At 43.4% G+C, this 20,528-nt stretch overlaps 1 protein-coding gene across 3 annotated transcripts in view; it reads left to right on the top strand.

Annotated features, from left to right (window-relative positions):
• RFX2 (regulatory factor X2) overlaps positions 1-20,528 on the top strand; it is a 115,974-nt gene that overhangs the window by 56,002 nt on the left and 39,444 nt on the right. For all 3 annotated transcript variants that reach the window (XM_068233756.1, XM_068233755.1, XM_068233754.1), the window contains 4 exons: positions 362-436; positions 11,166-11,347; positions 18,036-18,155; positions 20,052-20,164. In XM_068233756.1, coding sequence (XP_068089857.1) covers positions 362-436; positions 11,166-11,347; positions 18,036-18,155; positions 20,052-20,164 — 490 coding nt within the window. The remainder of the gene's footprint in view (positions 1-361; positions 437-11,165; positions 11,348-18,035; positions 18,156-20,051; positions 20,165-20,528) is intronic.

The following is a 20,528-nucleotide window of genomic DNA, read 5'->3' as shown; positions in this document are numbered from 1 at the left end:
AAACTGTCACCCTAGCTATCACTCAGTTGATTGTGGCAATAAATTGAGCATCTGTATGTAGATTTACTGCTAAAGTCTCTAAAAGACTGTGAAACACTCGGGTGGAACATTTGCTCACCAGGATAGATTTCCGTTCCATTCAGTAAATGGGGAGGGAGAGTTGAGGTTTGTTTGTTCTTTATTTTATTTCCCCTCATGCATCTCCATGCTTCTTCCACAGTATTAATTCTTAAAATCTTCTAAATCTTTCAATGCATGTTGCAGAACCAGCAAAACTTTCAACACATTTACCTTTCTAGATGCACATAATCAGGGCTCTGTGTCTGACATTTCCTCTGTTTTTTGCATGCTCTCTCTGTAGCTTGAAATGGCGATTGAAAATCTACAAAAAAATGAAGGCATCACCTCTCACAAAAGCAGCTTGCTGAACAGCCATGTAAGTTCACTCCTAACCTCAGTCTGCTTGCAAACAAAGTCCTCTGTGTTATCTTTACATGCATGTTCATAACCCTGTTGCACAGTATGTACTTGACCCAAAAAGGAAATGATTTTGCTTTCAGCAGCAAATGGCTAGTGTCTAGTAAATCACTAGTTTACCTTGACTTATCACGGATTCCAGCGATGTTTGTTTTGTCATAAACATTTAATTGTGTGCATAGCAATGCTTTGAGACCTCAATGCATCATTTTTTTTCTCAAATACATGTCCATGTTAGAAACTCAGGGGAGGGGGAGATTTGACACTTAATGGGAACCTGAGGTTAGAGGGATGGGGAGGTGTATTTCCTCTTAAAGGGAACCAGAGATGAACGTTTTCACACAAAATAAACATATCAGTCCATAGCTTGTAAAGAATAAATGCTCTACCTGATAATTTCGCTGCTCTGGTGTGCCTTTTTAGTGTTTTTTTATTCATTATTGCTCCAGGAAAAATCCAATATGGCCACCGGGTCATATCCCTTCTGCTTCCAGGTTATGAGTTGTTCTGGATGTGCTGACTAGGCTGCTGTCTAGGCTATATGAGAAAGGCTGCTGCATTTGTGTGCCTACAGGCAGCTGCACATCATACCAAAATGAAAGAAGTGTCTTTCAAGGGAATGAAACTGCAGTCATCATTATCTATGCAGAGTGCACACAGATCATATTGCAGCCACACTTGTCTGTTTCAGAGATTCTCTCTCAGTATGCAAAGCAGGAAATCTGAGCCAGGAGGGGGCAGGCTTGGGCTTGAAAAGACTCCACAGAAGAGTGACTCAGCTATAATGATTCCAGGTCAAACCTAGACTGAAGGCTCAGTCAGGGATTCTTATCACAGCTGATAACAGACTAATTAAGCAGATAAGAATGAAACTAATGCTGGATACACACATTGCGTTTTCCCGTGCGATTTGCGGGATCGATTCCATTGATTCGAATGTTTCCAACATCTTCGATCGTGTTTCGATGGATACAGCCGTCGATTTTGCATATTAAGTATGCAAAATTGACAGCTGTATCCATCGAAACACGATCGAACATGTTGGAAACAATCGAATCAATGGAATCGATCCCGCGAATCGCATGGGAAAACGCAACGTGTGTATCAGCATAAAAGCAGAGAAGGTGTTTACTGTCATATTCCCACTGATAAATATAGTAAAATACATGAGGGTGCTTAGTCTCTGGTTCTCTTTAAACATGTCCATGCTGGTTAGTCTGTACCTCTCGGTTTACAAGCCCTACTCCATAGAGCCAGATTAATCCATGCCATGCACTGATGAGGATCAAACAATCCGAAACAGTCTGTATGCATGTTGGATTATTATGGCTCTGTACAATTTAACAAGCTGACACATCATTGCATTCCAGCGGTTCTGGAGGTGTGTTTAGCTTCTAAGGGTACAATGGTTAATTTGCATATATTCAGCAGTGGTGCTCTGGGAGACATCTCGAGCTCACTCCAACCTGAATTATCGCAAATTCTTTCTGTTTTAGGAAAGCAAATTTTTGTTGTTCTCTTTAAACAATGCACATTGCCTGGCTGTCCTGCTGATCCTGTGTGTTGAAAACTTTTAGCCATAGACCCTGAACAAGCATGCAGATCAGGTGCTCTGACTGAAGTCTGGCTGAATTAGCCACATACTTTTTTTGAGGCGTGTGATTCAGATGGTACTGATGCCACAAAGATCAAGGCAACTGGTTTTATTTAAATATATATAAATATGGCAGCCGTCATATCCCTATTTCCTCAGGTTCCGTTAGAGTATGAACAATAGGCCATCTTTAATATCTCACACAGGGGAACAATTGAACATGGGATATTAAACTTGCTAAATCACAAAACCTACCAATATTTTCACTAAGACATTACTTAAGTCTATATTGGCTTCAAAATGGGTGTGCATAAAACTAGGCATGAAGTATTCAAAAAAAGTTTAGCAAAATACCAGGATAAACAGCATTGTAAAAACCACAACCAAAACGTATACATAAGATCCAATAGGTCTACCTCTTGATGTGATTAAACCTGGGAGGATTATTTTTCTTGTTCCGTCGCAGAGCAGAGAAAAGGAACAGAGAAGGAAAGGAGGAAAGTTTAAGGTGTAGTCCTGGGGTGAACATGCTTAAAGGGTACATCCGAGCTGCCCCCAAAAAATGAGATCCACTTACCTGGGGCTTCCTCCAGCCTCTGGAAGCCGATATGTCCCTCGCCACAGCTCCGGTGTCCCAGCATCCCCTCCGTTTGAGATGGTCGGCATCTACTGTGCCTGGGTGAGTGCCTCTGGTAATCACGCTCATGTGGTCTGAAGTGTTCTGCATAGGTGCAGAACACTCCAGACCAGGGGCGGACTGACAACTCATGGGGCCCCCGGGCAATAGGAGATTATGGGGCCCCCATACCAGTGTTTCCCACCTTTCACGTTCTATTTTTACAGACTAAGATATAATAATTTATTGACAACAGTAAATATGTTATATTGAGATATTACACAGTGACAAAAACCGCTGCACCGCGCCAAAAAATGGGTGTGGTCACGCAACAGAATGTGGGCGTGGTCATGGGTGGGGCAAAATATACATGACCTTAGCAGTGGTGTAAAAGGTCTGCTGGGGAAGTTTGAACTCTGCCATAGTGCTTCCCCCCAAAATACATGTAATCTGACAGCATTTCACCAAAAATCCATGCAATTTGGCAGAGGTTCCTCCAAAATACAGATATGGCAGTCGTTCCCCCAAAATAGACGTTATCTGGCAGCAGCGGTTCCCCCAAATATACATAATTTGGCAGCGGATCACCAAAAATACATGTAGCAGCAGTGGTTCCCCCAAAATACACAGAATCTGGAAGCAGCAGTTCCCCCATTATACACAATCTGGCAGCGGTTCCCCAAAAATACACATAATCTGGCAGCTGTTTCTCAAAATACACTTAATCTGTCAGCAGCAGTTCCCCAAAAATAGTTAATCTGGCAGCAGTTCCCCCAAAATAGGTGCCCCCAGTATAGGTAACCAGGTCAAAGTGTATCCCCAGTGGAAGTATCCAGGTCTATAGGTTTTCCCAGTGCAGGTATCCAGGTCTATAGGTGTCCCCAGTATAAGTAGCCTAATCTACAGATGTCCCCAGAATAGATAACCAGGTCTATAGATGTCCCCATTTAAGATAGCCAGGTCTATAGATGTCCCCAGTTAAGATAGCCAGGTCTATAGCTGTCCCCAGTATAGGTAGCCAGGTCTACAGGTGTCTCCAGAATAGGTAGCCAGGCCTATAGGTGTCCCCAGTACAGATAGCCAGGTCTATAGGTGTCTCCTGTATAGATAGCCAGGTCTTTAGGTGTCCCCAGTATATGTAGCCAGGTGTATAGGTGTCCCCAGTATAGCCAGGTCTATAGGTGCCCCCAGTATATGTAGTCAGGTGTATAGGTGCCCCCAGTATATGAAGTCAGATGTATAGGTCTCCCCAGTATAGCCAGGTGTATAGGTCTCCCCAGTATAGCCAGGTGTATAGGTGCCCCCAGTATATGCAGCCAGGTGTATAGGTGTCCCCAGTATAGCCAGGTTTATAGGTGCCCCCAGTATATGTAGCTAGGTCTATAAGTGCCCCCAGTATATGTAGTCAGGTGTATAGGTGCCCCCAGTATATGCAGCCAGATGTATAGGTGTCCCCAGTATAGCCAGGCATATAGCTGTCCCCAGTATATGTAGCTAGGTCTATAAGTGCCCTCAGTATATGTAGCCAGGTGTATAGGTGCCCCCAGTATATGCAGCCAGGTGTATAGGTCTCCCCAGTATAGCCAGGTCTATAGGTGCCCCCAGTATATGCAGCCAGGTGTATAGGTCTCCCCAGTATATGCAGCCAGGCTTGAAGGTGTCTCCAGGAGGGGAGACAGCCAGTGAAGGAGGGCGATGGGCATAGCAGCGGAGAATGGGGGAAATTTCCCCCCCCTGTCCTCTCACCTTGGGGCCCCCCTTCCTGGCTCTCCCCTCCGTAATCTGTAAGACAGCTGGAAGCGGCTGACAGCGGGTGGAGACTTACCGCTGTTCAGCCACCGGAGGCATCGCTGATCTGTGTGCAGCTAGTCTGGGCTTCTCAAGCCCACACTAGCTGCACACAGATCAGCGATCCCTCCGGTGGCTGAACAGCGTCTCCGCCCGCTGTCAGCCGCTTCCAGCTGTCTTACAGATTACGGAGGGGAGAGCCAGGAAGGGGGGCCCCAAGGTGAGAGGAGGGGGGGAAACTTCCCCCCTTCTCCGCTGCTATGCCCATCGCCCTCCTTCACTGGCTGTCTCCCCTCCTGGCTGCTCAGGGTTCTATGGCGGGTGGCGGGCCCCCCCTGACCACGGGCCCTCGGTCCGTGCCCGAGTGCCCTAATGGTCAGTCCGCCCCTGCTCCAGACCATGTGAGTGCGGCACACCTGGCGAGGTCAGCATCTGGAACAGAGGGGATCCGGGACCCCACAGCTGTGGCGAGGGGTATATCTGCTGCTAGGGGCTAGAGGATGCCCCGGGTAAGAGCTGGAGGATGCCCCAGAGAACAACTGATTAAAGAGGAACTGAAAAGAACGTAATGAAAAAGTGCTTCATTTTTACAATAATTATTTATAAATTATTTAGTCAGTGTTTGCCCATTGTAAAATCTTTCCTCCCTGATTTACATTTTGACATTTATCACATGGTGACATTTTTACTGCTCACAGGTGATGTCTATGGAAAGTGATGATGCATTTTTGGCAGTTGGAAACAGCTGTTATTTCCCACAATGCAGCCAGGCTCCCACAGTGTGATGCCAGTACCTAGATGCTGACATCACACTGTGGGAGGGGTTTCACCACAATATCCGCCATACAGAGCCCGCTAATGATCCGTTTGATGATTTCTATGAGAAATCGAGCGGTAAAACAATCAAGTGTTATCGGACATGACGGAAATGATCTATTGAACGCCAAAACCTATTGTGTGTACCTAGCATAAGAGGTTCTATCTTGCAAGAACCTAATCAAGTGTGGTCAGACCCAGTAGTTCCCTGGTTGTACAGTAGTTCCCTGTTGTACCAGTGCCTGGTGATGCAGTACTTCCCTGTAAGACACCCAGTGTTTTCAAGGCACCGGTACAAGAAGTTTTGGAGCTTTGGCAATGTGAAAGGGACCAGAGTGGTTTTATTTTTGTTTTTCACCTGGTGGGTCTTGGTCTCGAAAGCTTGCACTTTCCTTTATTATGATAAACTGCAAATCTGATCGTAACGTGCTATGAAAATTGGAACAAAACCTATAAGAAAGTGAAGTAGATACCCCAATCAAGGTTGCTATGATCAGTTTCTTCACATTTGCGCCATTTTCCCTTTCGCTACTTTGTTACATTTTTTTGTTTCCCAATTTTACAAGCAAGTCTGCACTAAAATTTTCAATGCCTGATCCAATCTCTGCCATAGTCTGCATGCATATGTAACACTATTTTACTAGTACATTGTCATATCCCAGTTCTAGCTTGCACTACAAAATCTGCTCCTTCTTATGGTGAATGCACACGGTTCGTTCCCGCATCGAATGCGCTGCTCTATTCCTGACGAATCGATTATTCCCGAACATTTCCGAGCGCATTTCGATGATTTTTAGGTCGATTGCCATGTAAAGTATGGCAAATCGACCTAACAATCCATCGAAACGCGAATCTGACATGACTGAAATGAATGGATGGGAATCGAGAGGCGCATCGACTGGAATAGAGTGCGGGAACGAACCGTGTGTATCCAGCATTAGGTACTGCCTTTTTGCTTTTTCTCAATGCAGGCTTATCACTTGTATATGAGGACATCGGTTTATAGCTCACAGTTCAGGCTCATGTTTTTAATTGTGAATTGTGTGGAATATATCATAACTAGCAATGTACAAACATTTGTACATTGCACATAAAACATTTTGGCATTAATTTTTAGTACCTGGTTGAGTTTGCAAACAGGTCTTCCTGTGCAAAACACAGTCACTGCTTGGCTGTTAGAACAGCAGTCTGTTGATTATCCAAACGCCTCTTATACCGATCATCACCTGTGCAATGCTAGGTACACACAATACAATTTTCTGTTAGATTTCTTGCCAGATCGATTATATCCAGCCTGTCCGATCTGATTTTGATCACATTTTTTTTTCCAATCAATTTTCCGTTCACTCCTATGGAAAATTGATCGGAATATTGATTGATCTCAGATCAGACAGGTTAGATATTATCGATCTGGCAAGAAATCTAACAGATAATTGTATCATGTGTAATAGGCATAAGATAGTCAGCTGGAAGACTGGGATAAAAGTGACTCTTCTCAACTCCTCTCTGAGGTTGACTGCGCTTTCGCTTACTGATTAAGTATTCAACTCTGGAGTTGAGATGCAAATATTCTAAGGATGCATACACACATCCAGTTTCATTTAATCAGCATTTTCCAGAAATCCTGAACCTCTTTATCTTTAGTAGTGTGCATCGCCTTGAGAAAGCTGCATCACTCCTTTTTTTTATAGCACATATTTATTTAGTGTATATATAGCGCTGACTTTGTTCTGTAGCACTTTAGTGTGTATATTTGTGTTATTAATCGTTCCTCAGCTGGGCTTACAATCTAATCTCTATTATGTGGGAGGCAACAAGTGTGCCGTGAGGAAGCCCATACAGATGTAGGAAGAACATACAAACTCTGTCCAGAGAGTGCCTTGGATGGTATTTGAACCAGGGACCCGGCCCTGCGAGGCGAGATTGCCATTCACAGTAGAACGTGCATCTGATTGGCCCAATTTCAAGCTCCATTTATTTGCATTAAATTTGCATTTAAGCCTGTATTATTAGCATATAATTGGCCATCTCTATTCCTTAACACAGGGCTGGTCCTCTGACCCCTCCCTCTGTATGCCTCTGCTGCTGAGAGAGAAATGCTTTATGGGTAGCACAATACTCACAGCTTAGCAGTGTCTCATCTTATGCTAAGTACACACTATAAGGTTTTCTGGCAGATGTACTGTCAGATCAGTTATTTCCAACATGTCCAATCTGAACGTTTTCTGACTGATTTCCAATAAAGTGAATGGAAAACTATCGGAAAATGCTCGGAAATCGATCAGAAATCAGATCGGATATGTTGGAAATAATTTATCTGACAGTAAATCTGCCAGAAAATCTCATAGTGTGTACCTAGCATTACTGTCCAGTTCCTCCCTGGTCCGTTAGTAATAAAGCATTTATCTCTTCCTGCATATTTTCCAGTGTGTCTGCAAAACAGCAGTTGGACATGGTTTACCATTGCAGACAATAAAGGGTGATAATTACTTTTGGCAAAGGCACAGGACTCCTATCAGCATTGGCATCTGCAGCATGCCAACCAAGCCCCCACTTATCAAGCCAATAAATGCCCACCTAAGGGATATCACTAGCTTGGAGGAGCAATGTCCAATTCCTTCACAGTTCTCTATTTTCTGGAGGGATACCTGGGTCCATCATTTTGTTATTCACTATAACCGAGCGGGAGAGGTTAAGATAACTCACTTCTATGGGATCTACATGCATTGCATCTACTTCCTAGTCCTTTGCATCCCATCTCACTGGTAGCAACACCCCTTGACGACTTTATCAGAGGTGCCACTGCTACCAGTGAGACGGGCTCTTTCACATTAGAGCTCATTTCCAGGATTTTAACGCAAAGCAAGATAAAATGAAAGTCCATGGTGCGTTGCGGTTCGACACACCCGGCCGCTTTTAATTGTTGGGAGCCGGCGTTTTCCCGTCGGGTGAATTAATAGCTACTGCCGCTGATTGCAACGCAACATCCCGACACGCCGCAGGCTATTCAATGCGTGCAGGAGAACAGCTCCTGCACGCGTTGTTAGATGTGAAAGAGCCCTGAGGACTAGGAAGGACATGCGATGTATGTGGATCCCAGAGAGGTGAGTTATCTTAACCCCCAGGTCTGTGGAGTCGGTACAAAAATCATCATACTCAGACTCCTCATTTTATGAAACCACAGATTCCAGGTACCCAAAATGACTGAGTCCTCAACTTCTTTGTCTAATACTTACCAGGGCTGTGGATTTTGTACAAAAATCATCCAACTACTCAGTTTATGAAACCACCAACTCCGACTCCAGGTACCCAAAATTGCTCAGACTCTACTCCACAGCCTTGTTAACCCCTCCTGCCCACCCCTAGAAATGGTCATGCACAGATTCCCTCAGTTTTGTCACTAACAATTTAAGTTTACTAGCATGCAGGACTATATAAAGAATTCAGGAGCAACTTTAAAAGTATAAAATAAACTTGAGTAATGACAATGCACACAAATAGTAATCACTAGTACATACCTCCAAACATTTTAAAATTAGAAATCGGGACACAGGCCACACCCCTAACCACGCCCTCAAGTCACGCCTACTATAAAGTTGTTTTTTTTTTTTGAATTTTTTTTTTTTTATATTGATGCCCTTATATTTTTTAACATATCCCTCATATACCTTGTCCATGGGTGGAGCTAACTGTAATGTAGTTATACCAGCTAATGTAGTTACATAAAAAAAATGAAGTACATGCACATAATGACAGACAGGGTTTCCCCAGTAAACGCACATGAGACAGCTTTTCACCAGTAAATGCACATAAGAGACAGCTTTTCACCAGTAAATGCATATAAGAGACAGCTTTTCACCAGTAAATGCATATAATAAGAGACAGCTTTTCACCAGTAAATGCATATAATAAGAGACAGCTTTTCACCAGTAAATGCATATAATAAGAGACAGCTTTTCACCAGTAAATGCATACAATAAGAGACAGCTTTTCACCAGTAAATGCATACAATAAGAGACAGCTTTTCACCAGTAAATGCATACAATAAGAGACAGCTTTTCACCAGTAAATGCATATAATAAGAGACAGCTTTTCACCAGTAAATGCATATAAGAGACAGCTTTTCACCAGTAAATGCATATAATAAGAGACAGCTTTTCACCAGTAAATGCATACAATAAGAGACAGCTTTTCACCAGTAAATGCATACAATAAGAGACAGCTTTTCACCAGTAAATGCATATAATAAGAGACAGCTTTTCACCAGTAAATGCATATAATAAGAGACAGCTTTTCACCAGTAAATGCATATAATAAGAGACAGCTTTTCACCAGTAAATGCATATAATAAGAGACAGCTTTTCACCAGTAAATGCATATAATAAGAGACAGCTTTTCACCAGTAAATGCATATAATAAGAGACAGCTTTTCACCAGTAAATGCATATAATAAGAGACAGCTTTTCACCAGTAAATGCATATAATGACAAACAGCCAGTTGTCCCCAGTATATGTAGCCAGGGATATATGTGCCCAGTATATGTAGCCAGAGGTATATGTCCCCAGTATATGTAGCCAGGGATATATGTGCCCAGCATATGTAGCCAGAGGTATATGTCCCCAGTATATGTAGTTAGGGGTATATGTCCCCAGTATATGTAGTTAGGGGTATATGTGCCCAGTATATGTAGCCAGGGGTATATGTGCCCAGTATATGTAGCCAGGGGTATATGTGCCCAGTATATGTAGCCAGGGGTATATGTGCCCAGTATATGTAGCCAGGGTTATATGTGCCCAGTATATGTAGACAGGGGGTATATGTGCCCAGTATATGTAGCCAGGGGTATATGTGCCCAGTATATGTAGCCAGGGGTATATGTGCCCAGTATATGTAGACAGGGGGTATATGTGCCCAGTATATGTAGCCAGGGGGTATATGTGCCCAGTATATGTAGCCAGGGGGTATATGTGCCCAGTATATGTAGCCAGGGGGTATATGTGCCCAGTATATGTAGCCAGGGGGTATATGTGCCCAGTATATGTAGCCAGGGGGTATATGTGCCCAGTTTATGTAGCCATGAGGGTATATGTAGGCAGGTGTATATGTAGGCAGGTGTATATGTAGCCAGTATATGTAGGCAAGTGTATATGTGCCCAGAATAGGTAGCCAGGTGTGTTTCCCCCCCCCCCCCCCCCCCCCCAGGAGGGGAGCAGAGAAGAGGGAGAGCCGTGGGCAGCGGTGGAGAAGGGGGGCAATCTCCCCCTTCCCTCACCTTAGGGTGCTCTCCCTCCCTCGCTGTCCCCTCCGGAACTGTGCGGTGGCTGGCAGAGGGGTGGAACTTGCCTTTCGTGTCTCTGTCCCGTCTGGTCTCGCCTCGTCTCCGGCGCGGGATGATTTGCCACTACTCTGGTCTGATCCAGACCAAAGCAGCGGCTGCAGAACCAGAACTTCCGGCCAGCCCTTGGAGCGACACGGAAGGTAAGTCCCGCCCGATGCCAAGTGCCAAACGCCGCCACACTTAGTTTCGGAGGGGAGAGCAAGGGAGGCAGAGCACCCTAAGGTGAGGGAAGGGGGGGGAGATGGCCCCCTTCTCCGCCGCTCCCCACAGATTTCCCTCCACTGCTCTGCTCCCCTCCTGTTATGGGCGGCTGTCAATACTGACAGCCGCCCGGGACTTGGGGGGCTCATAGCGGGAGAGCCCCCTAAAATCGGGAGAATCCTGACGAAAACGGGACGGTTGGGGACTATGCTAGTATGTGAGTATATGAAAGCTATTGTTTCATAAATGTGTTCCTTTGAAAAACAAAAAAAAACAAATATGATATTGGGATAATTCATTTTCTGTTGGTATTTTCTGCTTATCCTTTTCTTAGCTTCAGTGGCTGTTGGATAACTATGAGACAGCAGATGGAGTTAGCCTTCCCAGAAGTTCACTGTACAACCATTATTTACGGCATTGTCAGGAGCACAAACTGGATCCAGTTAATGCAGCTTCCTTTGGAAAATTAATACGCTCTGTGTTTATGGGACTGCGGACAAGACGCCTTGGCACCAGGTATATGCAGACTGCAGTGGTGTAAGCAACATTTTGGAGGCTTTTGTCATGGGTGGTATTTGTTGAATAGAGGAAGATGAGTTGCTGTAACAGTTTGTAACTAGCTCTGTGTTCTAGAACAGGGCACTACAATACATTTAGATCAGAAATGCTCAATTTTTTTAGATACATTCAACCCAGCTACTAGTATGATGTTTTTCAGGGACTATAGAATGTCATTCTGTATGTTTTTTTATTTCAGTCCTGTTATTATAGCATCATTGGTTTATTACTTGGATGAGATGCCGTTTTACCATTTTACTTCTAATGACAGCAGTGACAGGTCTCTGGCTTTATATCTTTAGCAGCCAAACTTCTGTGTATTTAATAGGGATACACATGTCGGCAGTAGAATGCATTATAGCTGGTATTGTAAAATGTGGTCACTTAATCAAGAACATTGCTATTCAGGTTTGCAATATATGTAAAGAAAATGAATGCTTAAGTTTGTATGCATCTTTTATTCCTTCAACTAGGGCCGTTACATATAAAATGTTCAAATAACAGAGGTTTTTCATACAATCCTTCAGGGCAAGGTGAGACGTCGCTCCTCCCAGACGCAGGAACAGACAGCACTCCCCCTATAAAAAAGTCACATGGTCAGTACACCCTCAGTGCTGTTTGTTCCTGCGTCCAGGCAGGTCGGCATCTCCCCTGGGAGTGGGACCTGTGTGCTGGGCTGCAGGTTGCATTCCTTAGGGTGGGCTGAGACTGTGGCACTGAGGCAGTCTAGCCCATCGTCCCATGCTGGAACTTTTGTGGGACTTGCCTACCTTTCTTCCCCTATGAGGGGCAGCAAGAGTAGAGGGCGTGGAGGCTTCCCCTGGTGATCGGTGGAGCGGAGACCGGAGGTAAGCGGCAGCTGACGGTGCAGAGCGGGTCTGTTTGCACGTGCAGAGAAGTGCTGACTCTTCCTGGTCGGATGCGAACGGATGTGCGCATGTCGCCTCCGTGATGCATAGTTTCCGGCGGGTAGGCCGGAACTCGCGTCTTATTGGAGGCTGGCTGTCTGTCTCTCAGTCTCTTCCGGTCCCGCCTCTCCTACACTGATTGCCGGAAGATATTTCAGGGGAAAGCCGCGCGGCTGCAGTCGGTGAGAGACAGCGTCTTGGGCTGGATGTGGACAGATCATGTCGGCCACAGACAAGACGGAAGGCAGCTCAACGGCTCAGAAGGTGAGATGGCTGAATCTCGTTCTGGGGCTGTTTGTATATTTGCTCACTTTGATAGCATTTAGAGAGGGGCTATCTCTGATGTTATTTGTTTTTTGGGCTATGTATTTCAGGTGAAAGGGTCAGAGTCGGCTGACAAGACCAGGCCTCCACCTACATACAAAAGATGTCCAGTGTGTAATGCTAAATTGGCGTTGCCATATGCAAAGACCTTATGCCAATTATGTATGGATAAGGTTATGGGGGAGCAATCAGGTCCTTCTGTGCAGGACACTTTGAAAGCATTTAGAGAGGAGATTAATGCCTCATTAGAATCATTTAAATCATCCCTCTCTAGTTCAGGACAGTCATCATCACAGGATGTTGGGGTGGTGCCTGCTCTAGGAACTGATAGTCTGGAAGTCACGGAGACAGGGGTCAGCTCTGATGATTCGGACAATAGAGAGATAGACTCAGAGTCAAACTCTAGATTTAAGTTTCGCATTGAGGATACTGAGATGTTGATTGCAGCTATCAATGATACTTTAGAAATAAATAAGGATAATTCAGCTAGCCTTTCTGTCCATGATCAATTGTACAAAGGTATGGAAGAAAGGGAAGGGCTGGTGTTTCCTGTGCATAAGGCTATCAAACAGTCCATACTGAAGGAATGGACTGATCCAGAAAAAATACTTTTTTTATCCAAAGCATTAAAACGAAGGTTTCCGTTTTCTGCAGAGGATACTACTCTTTGGGATAGATGTCCTAAATTAGACACCCCGTTTTCCCAGGTAACAAAGCAGGGAGATCTGGCGTTTGAAGATCTTGGAGATCTTAAAGATCCGATTGACAAAAAATTGGACGCGTATCTTAAACGGTCTTGGGAAGCTAGTGCTACGTCGTTCAGACCAGCAGTTGCTTCTACCTGTGTGGCGAGGACACTTGAATTATGGATTAATCAGTTAAAGTCTAGCATTTTAGCGGGTGCCTCGGTGGAGCAATTATTAAATTCTATTACAATTTTGCTCAAAGCCGCGGCATATTTGGCCGATGCTTCGGCCGAATTGGTTAGGTTCACGGCTAGGTCTACAGCCTTGATAAATGTTTGCCGTAGAGCCTTGTGGCTGAAAACTTGGGATGGCAATCTTACATCAAAAAATAGGTTATGTGGCGTTCCGTTCACAGGAGACCTTCTCTTTGGTCCGGAGCTGGACTCAGCTCTGGAGAGGACTTCTAATAAAAAGAAAACGTTCCCTAGAAAGCAGAAATTGGTGCCTAATAAAACTTTTTTTTCGTAGGCCCAAAATTAATCAAAGGGAGCAGGCAAAAGATCAAAAGAAAGGTAAAAGATGGACTTTTGATAGATCAGGAAAGGGGGGTTTCCGAGCTAAGGCTCTTGAAGCCCCGTCTAAACCGCAGTGACTCTTTTCTGGCGGTGGGGGGAAGATTAAGATACTTTTACCACGCGTGGAGTCAGTTGACGAAAAGTCCATTAATTCGTCAACTGATTCGATTCGGGTATCGCATAGAATTTGCCCACCCTCCTCCGTCGAGATATGTACTATCAGAGCCACCAAGAGACCCAGCTCTGGCTCCAGAGATTCTGGAGATCTTACAAAATATGTTGGATCAAAAGGTAATTCGAAAAGTACCACTAAAAGAGCAAAAGAAGGGGTTTTATTCGACAATTTTTGTAGTAAAAAAACCCTCAGGGAAGTACAGATTGATTCTAAATCTGAAGACCCTGAATCCATTCATGAAAAAGAAAAGATTTCGGATGGAATCAATTTTTTCCGTGAGGGATCTGTTGTTTCCAGGAGCGTTCATGGCGTCTCTGGATTTAAGAGACGCTTGCTGGCACGTTCCGATTCACGTAAAGTCACAGGAATTCCTGAGGTTTGCGGTAAAAGTAAACGGGGTTGTGATGCATTTCCAATTCGTTTGCCTCCCGTTTGGAATAACTTCTGCCCCAAGAATGTTCACCAAAATTCTGGGAGAAGCATTAATTCCTATAAGAGAAAAGTCGGTACTGGTGATTCCATACCTAGACGACTTACTGTTATTAGCCAATTCAGTGGAGGAGATGGAAAATGTATTAAAGGTAGTTTCCAACCACCTTCAGTCTCTGGGTTGGATAATCAATCTGGACAAGTCATCACTTGTTCCGAGTCAGAAAATAATAATTTTTCTGGGAATATTAATAGACTCAACAAGTCAGAAAATGTTCCTTCCACCGGAAAAGGTAGTGAAATTAAAAGGAGCTGTGCAAGGTTTACAGAAAGACCCGAGTCCATCCTTGAGAACGATTTCTCGAGTGGTGGGTCTAATGTCTTCCACAATGGTGGCAGTACCGTGGGCGTTAGCTCATTTGCGGAAGTTACAGACATTTCTACTACAAAACTGGGACGGGCGTCCTCAGACGCTGGATTTCAAGGTATGCATCACAGAAACTGTTGTGTTATCTCTTCAGTGGTGGTTGATAGAATCACATCTTGTGAAGGGCAGTCTTTAGAGAAATCCAACAGACTTCATCCTAACTACGGATGCAAGTTCGTGGGGATGGGGGGCCCACATAGGACACAAAGCGTTTCAGGGGAAGTGGACAAGAACCGAATCCCTAAGGTCATCCAATTGGAGGGAGCTAAAAGCGGTGCAGTTGGCTTTACTGGAGTTACAGTCGACAGTAAACCAGTCGCATCTACTGATTCAGTCAGACAATATGACTGTAGTGGCATTCATAAACAAGCAGGGAGGCACGCGATCCCCGTTATTACAGGAGGAAGCGGAGAAAATTTTATCATGGGCAGAAAGCCATGTATTATCCTTGAGAGCACTTCATCTCAAGGGAACATTAAATATGGATGCAGACAAGCTGAGCAGGAACAGGCTTCTATCCTCAGAGTGGTCTCTGAACAAGGAAGTGTTCCGGTATGTAACAGAAAGATGGGGAATGCCAACAATAGATTTGTTTGCAACAGAGGAAAATTGTCAGGTCAAACAATTTTTTTCGTTGAATCCGAGGGACAATTGTATGGGAGTGGATGCGCTCAATCAGAAATGGGATTTCCCCCTTATGTATGCATTCCCACCACTGACTCTAATTCCGGCAGTACTAGACAAATGGAGAAGTTGCAGAGCTCCGATGATAATGATTGCTCCGATCTGGCCAAGAAGGAGTTGGTTTGCAAGGATCAGGTATCTGTCGTCAGGGGAGCCTTGGCGACTTCCAGAAAGACCAGACTTACTCTATCAGGGGGAAATATGGCATCCTCATCCAGGCAGTCTGAGTCTGGCGGTTTGGATCCTGAGCTAGTGTTGCTTAGGAGGATGGGGGTGTCGGATAAGACGGCTGGTACTTTGATTTCCAGCCGTAAAGAGGTGACAAGAAAAATTTACTTGAAATACTGGAAAACGTTTCATTCCTGGTTAAGACTCAAAGTTTGATAGCCTTTCCATTCCAGCGGTTTTGGATTTTCTCCAAGACGGCTGGGAAAAAAGAATATCAGTCAGTACTTTGAAAGTACAGATTTCAGCCTTGTCGGCTTTTTCAGGCGTTCCAATTTCTTCCTCACCTTTGATTATAAGGTTTATAAAAGCAGTGTCTAGGAAGGTTCCAATATTTAAGCCGTATGTTTCACCTTGGGATCTGTCTGTAGTTCTAAACGGTTTGTGTAAGAGTCCGTTTGAGCCTTTGCAGAATGCGTCATTAAAGTTGTTGACTTTTAAAACAGTGTTTCTGGTGGCAGTGACTACGGCAAGGAGAGTGAGTGAGATCCAAGCCTTATCAATAAAGAGCCCGTATTTTCAGGATTTTCAGGATAGACTTATTCTTCAGACGGATCCTAAATTTTGTCCCAAAGTTATGTCAAAATTTCATAGGTCACAAGATATTGTGCTGCCTACTTTTTCGGTAAACCCAAAAAGTGAGAAAGAAGAGTTTTTTCACATGTTAGATGTTAGGAGATGTGTATTAGAATATATAGACAGAATTGCAAATATCAGGAAATCAGATTCCTTATTTATTCTGCATTCAAGTAGGAACTTGGGTCAGAGGGCTTCAAAATCCACTATAGCCGGTTGGATCAAGCTAGCTATTGTTGAGGCATATAAGATTATGGGAGCTGAGGTTCCAGCATCATTTAAAGCACACTCCACTAGAGCTATGGCAACGTCATGGGCTAATCATGCAGGCGCTTCACCTGAGCAGATTTGTAAAGCGGCTACGTGGTCAAGCTTTTCAACATTTATTCGTCATTATCGTATTGATGCAATGTCGGCTAATGACCAAGCGTTTGGAAGAAAAGTTCTCCAAGCGGTGGTCCCACCCTGAGGTTGTATTACTTGTTAATCGTCTCACCTTGCCCTGAAGGATTTTATGAAAAAACCAGAGTTAGTACCTGCTAACGATGTTTTGAACAATCCTTCAGGGCAACGATCCCACCCAGGTGTTAGTGTTTTGTCTGTGTGAAATAGTGGCACATTGTGGGTTAGTGGTTGTTCACCTGTCCGGTACTTGGCTTAACGCACTGAGGGTGTACTGACCATGTGACTTTTTTATAGGGGGAGTGCTGTCTGTTCCTGCGTCTGGGAGGAGCGACGTCTCACCTTGCCCTGAAGGATTGTTCAAAACATCGTTAGCAGGTACTAACTCTGGTTTTCTTTATTATTTAAGTACATGCCTACTTATTAAAAATGACTTCACATATTCAATTCTTGGTGTGATTTGCCTTCTTAAAACAGAAGGCACTTGCGAAAATCCAGCTTTAAGTGAACATCTTTGGTTACCCAGAATGCACCACTACTGAATATGCAAATTATCTCTTTATGCCCCTGTAAGCCAGGCTTGGATGCAGAACTGCTGGTGTATAAGTAAGCCTATAGCTTTATATTCAGTAGCGGTGCATTGTGGGTAACTACAGATGTTCCCTTAAAGTTTAATTATCGCAAGTACCTTCTGTTTTAAGAAGGCAAATCACAGCAAGCATTGCTTTTTTAGTAGGCTGACTTTTCAGTCTTTTTGTCCCTTATACTTTCCTGGTGGTTTTGGGACACCCCGAGCTGGATTACTGTTTCACATATTCACGTACATAATATGAGATGGCAGCTATTTTCAGGTAAATAAAATTAGTCTTTTGTAGGTTTCCTGCAATCAACCCAACTTCCTGGATTTAACAATAGCCACTAATTTTTCTTTTTTACTTTATTTGCGGGGGAAGAAGGTTTTATTTGACAGATTTGATTCTTTGATAGATGTTGCATGCATTTTCTGTTGAAATGAAGTGTAACTACTAAGGGGATCAATGATCTGTTGATCAGTGATCTGTTGCTCTGCATATCACTGATGTATAGCCTGCCAACTATATTTTCATAATTTGTTGCACCCTTTTAGTATCGCTAATGCTAAGCAGGTTAGTATATGTGGAACCTAGCGTTTCATAATGCTGCGGAACTAGTTTTCTGTACTGTTTGTACTAAATTCTCTTCATTTTGTCTGACAGGGGTAACTCCAAATACCATTACTATGGCATCCGTTTGAAGCCAGATTCTCCATTAAACAGACTGCAAGAGGATACACAGTATATGGCCATGAGACAACAACCAATCCACCAAAAGCAAAGGTGCCTTAAGAATAAAGTGTGTTGCTGTTAGGATAATGGCCTCAATTCACTAAGGGCAGTTCTATAAAAAAAATTATGGTCGGTAAAATACAGCATTCAGTATTTTACTTTTTTTTTTTTTTTTTTTTTTTTTTTTTTTCCAATTCATGCGGAAAACATTCAATCATTTACCAAACAAACATGATTCAATTCACAAAGCTCTGCTTGGCAAGTCTCACTTACTAGCTGTGGAACGGGTCAGGCAGGAAGCTTTGAGTTTATGTGCATGACTTGGGGTTTTCTGTCCAGGGCATCCCTTTACATGTGCTGCAGCCAAAGGGGGGGAGCTCTTCTGTATAAGAGTGTACAGATATTTACATCTAAAGGGATGCAGAAAAATCTTGTAAAATGTCTCCTTCCCCTTCTCTGTCAGACTGAAGTGCCACTCTCCAGGGTATCGGACCAAATCAGGTGAGAAGCAGGGCTGCCTGGGTCTACCTATTAGCTCTCTGCTACATCTGTCAATGTTCCCGCAAGGAGAGTGAGAGTTATAGGCTGGTCAGAGCTGGAGGTAAATACCGAACACTTGTGCTCGATTTACCGAATGCTTAAATCTTTGTGAATTGCAATTTCTTGACATACCTTGAGGTATTTACTGCACAAGTCGGTGATTTTGCTTTTCAGTGTGGTAATAGGTTTAGTGAATTGGCATCAGCAAGGTGATCAGTTAAATCAGTTGTTTTCTGCATTACCAAATGCGGTAATGCTTAGTAATTTGAGGCCATTATGTTTTTGCATTGGCTTTTTTTGTATTTAGTGTGAACGTCCAACATGAACATTTCTTACTAGTATCAGTTTTTATAAGGTACATGCCAAACCTCCTATACCTTGTTTAATACAGCTACCTGGAGGAGTGGGCATGCACTTTATTTTACTTATGAGAAATGGTACAACATTCACATCCCAGCTTGCCTTGGAAATGTCTGGAGTTCTGCCACTGAGCTTCTGTACTTGCACAATGACTGACTTAAGGATCTAAAGTAGTGTGCATGGAAATACCCTGCTTGCTTCAATGGTATAAAAGCAGTTATGCATTTTTGTGTTCATGACAGAACATTGTTGTACAAGGTGTTTCCCTGATGGCAAACAAGGCTATTGGAGAAGCTTATACGCATCCTATAACAAAGTTACATGGCAGCCTAAAGGAAATTTGCAAACACACACCAAGAACTTTAATAAACACAAGCAATCCAAGATCTATTAAAGAGAAGTTGTCACTGTGTGTGCTGCACATGACTATAATAGCTGCAGCAGAACAATTACTTTACTAACCTTTTAGAAACCTCTTACTGTGTTTGATACGACCAAGGTGAGTGTTGCAGACTTTTGCCACCTAATAGAAGATACTATTTAAAATACAAGAAATTCAATTTCAATTTGTTAAAAAAAAAAGTTAATGTAATTTAAGGTTTTTCTAGACTCCTTATATAAACTAGCAGGCTAGTTAATGTTTAGAATTTAACCACCTTGAAATCGCAGATGTAAAATTCTACACCACACTTGCGGCTCTTTATCTCTGATGCGGCATAGAATCTACGTCTGTGGTTTTCTGCAGTCCTGAGCCGACAATTGCTCGCCGTGGCCGCTGATTTGGCTGTCATGTGACAGCTGAGCTTGTTCCTGTTGGTAAGGAGCCAGTTTCATTGGCTTCTTAATAAAATTGGCAGTAAAAGGCATGAATTGCAGATGTCCTCCCAATTCAACTCCCACTGACCTGACTCCTTTAAAGGTTTTTCTACCCTGTTGGCACTGTACTGTATCGGCAGCTTCATTCTGAGGTTGCCAAAATTGCAATATTTTGAAATACCCCCTATATGAATGTGTTTTGACATCTTGGTTTGTTTCTCGCCTGACCAGGTACAGACCTACACATAAGACAGATGGCATGATGGATACTTCAAACAGCAGCCAGCACACCTCTCCAGAGCAGTCTGTCGCTGCCCAGAGCCAGCATCACCAGCAGTTTATAGGTAATAGAATCCTGGGCCCTTTAGTTGGAAAGAGAGTTAGTGGAGGTCAGAACAGAAGACGCAGCCAATGATCTACTACAAATTTTGAGTTGACGTACATTTTATGTTTCATAGATACGTTTGCATAATAATTTTCCTCAACTTGAAATGTGTATCATTGACCAATCTCTATTTAGAATGTTTAAGATGAACTCCATTCCATATGAAGGAAACTTCAAACTAGTTAATTGTCACTAAACTGGTGGCCTCACTGGATATGTATCGCAAATTTCTGTTCCTTTGATAAATCTAAACTTGCAGCTTATTTCCTCTCTATCCAAAACTAAAGAAAAACGTGGACTGGGATGAAATATTTTGTGTTATT

This window comes from Hyperolius riggenbachi, chromosome 1 (assembly GCF_040937935.1).
Source record: "Hyperolius riggenbachi isolate aHypRig1 chromosome 1, aHypRig1.pri, whole genome shotgun sequence".
NCBI lineage: Eukaryota > Metazoa > Chordata > Amphibia > Anura > Hyperoliidae > Hyperolius > Hyperolius riggenbachi.
The sequence above is the reverse complement of the archived record's forward strand: the minus strand, read 5'-3'. Positions and strand labels throughout refer to the sequence as shown.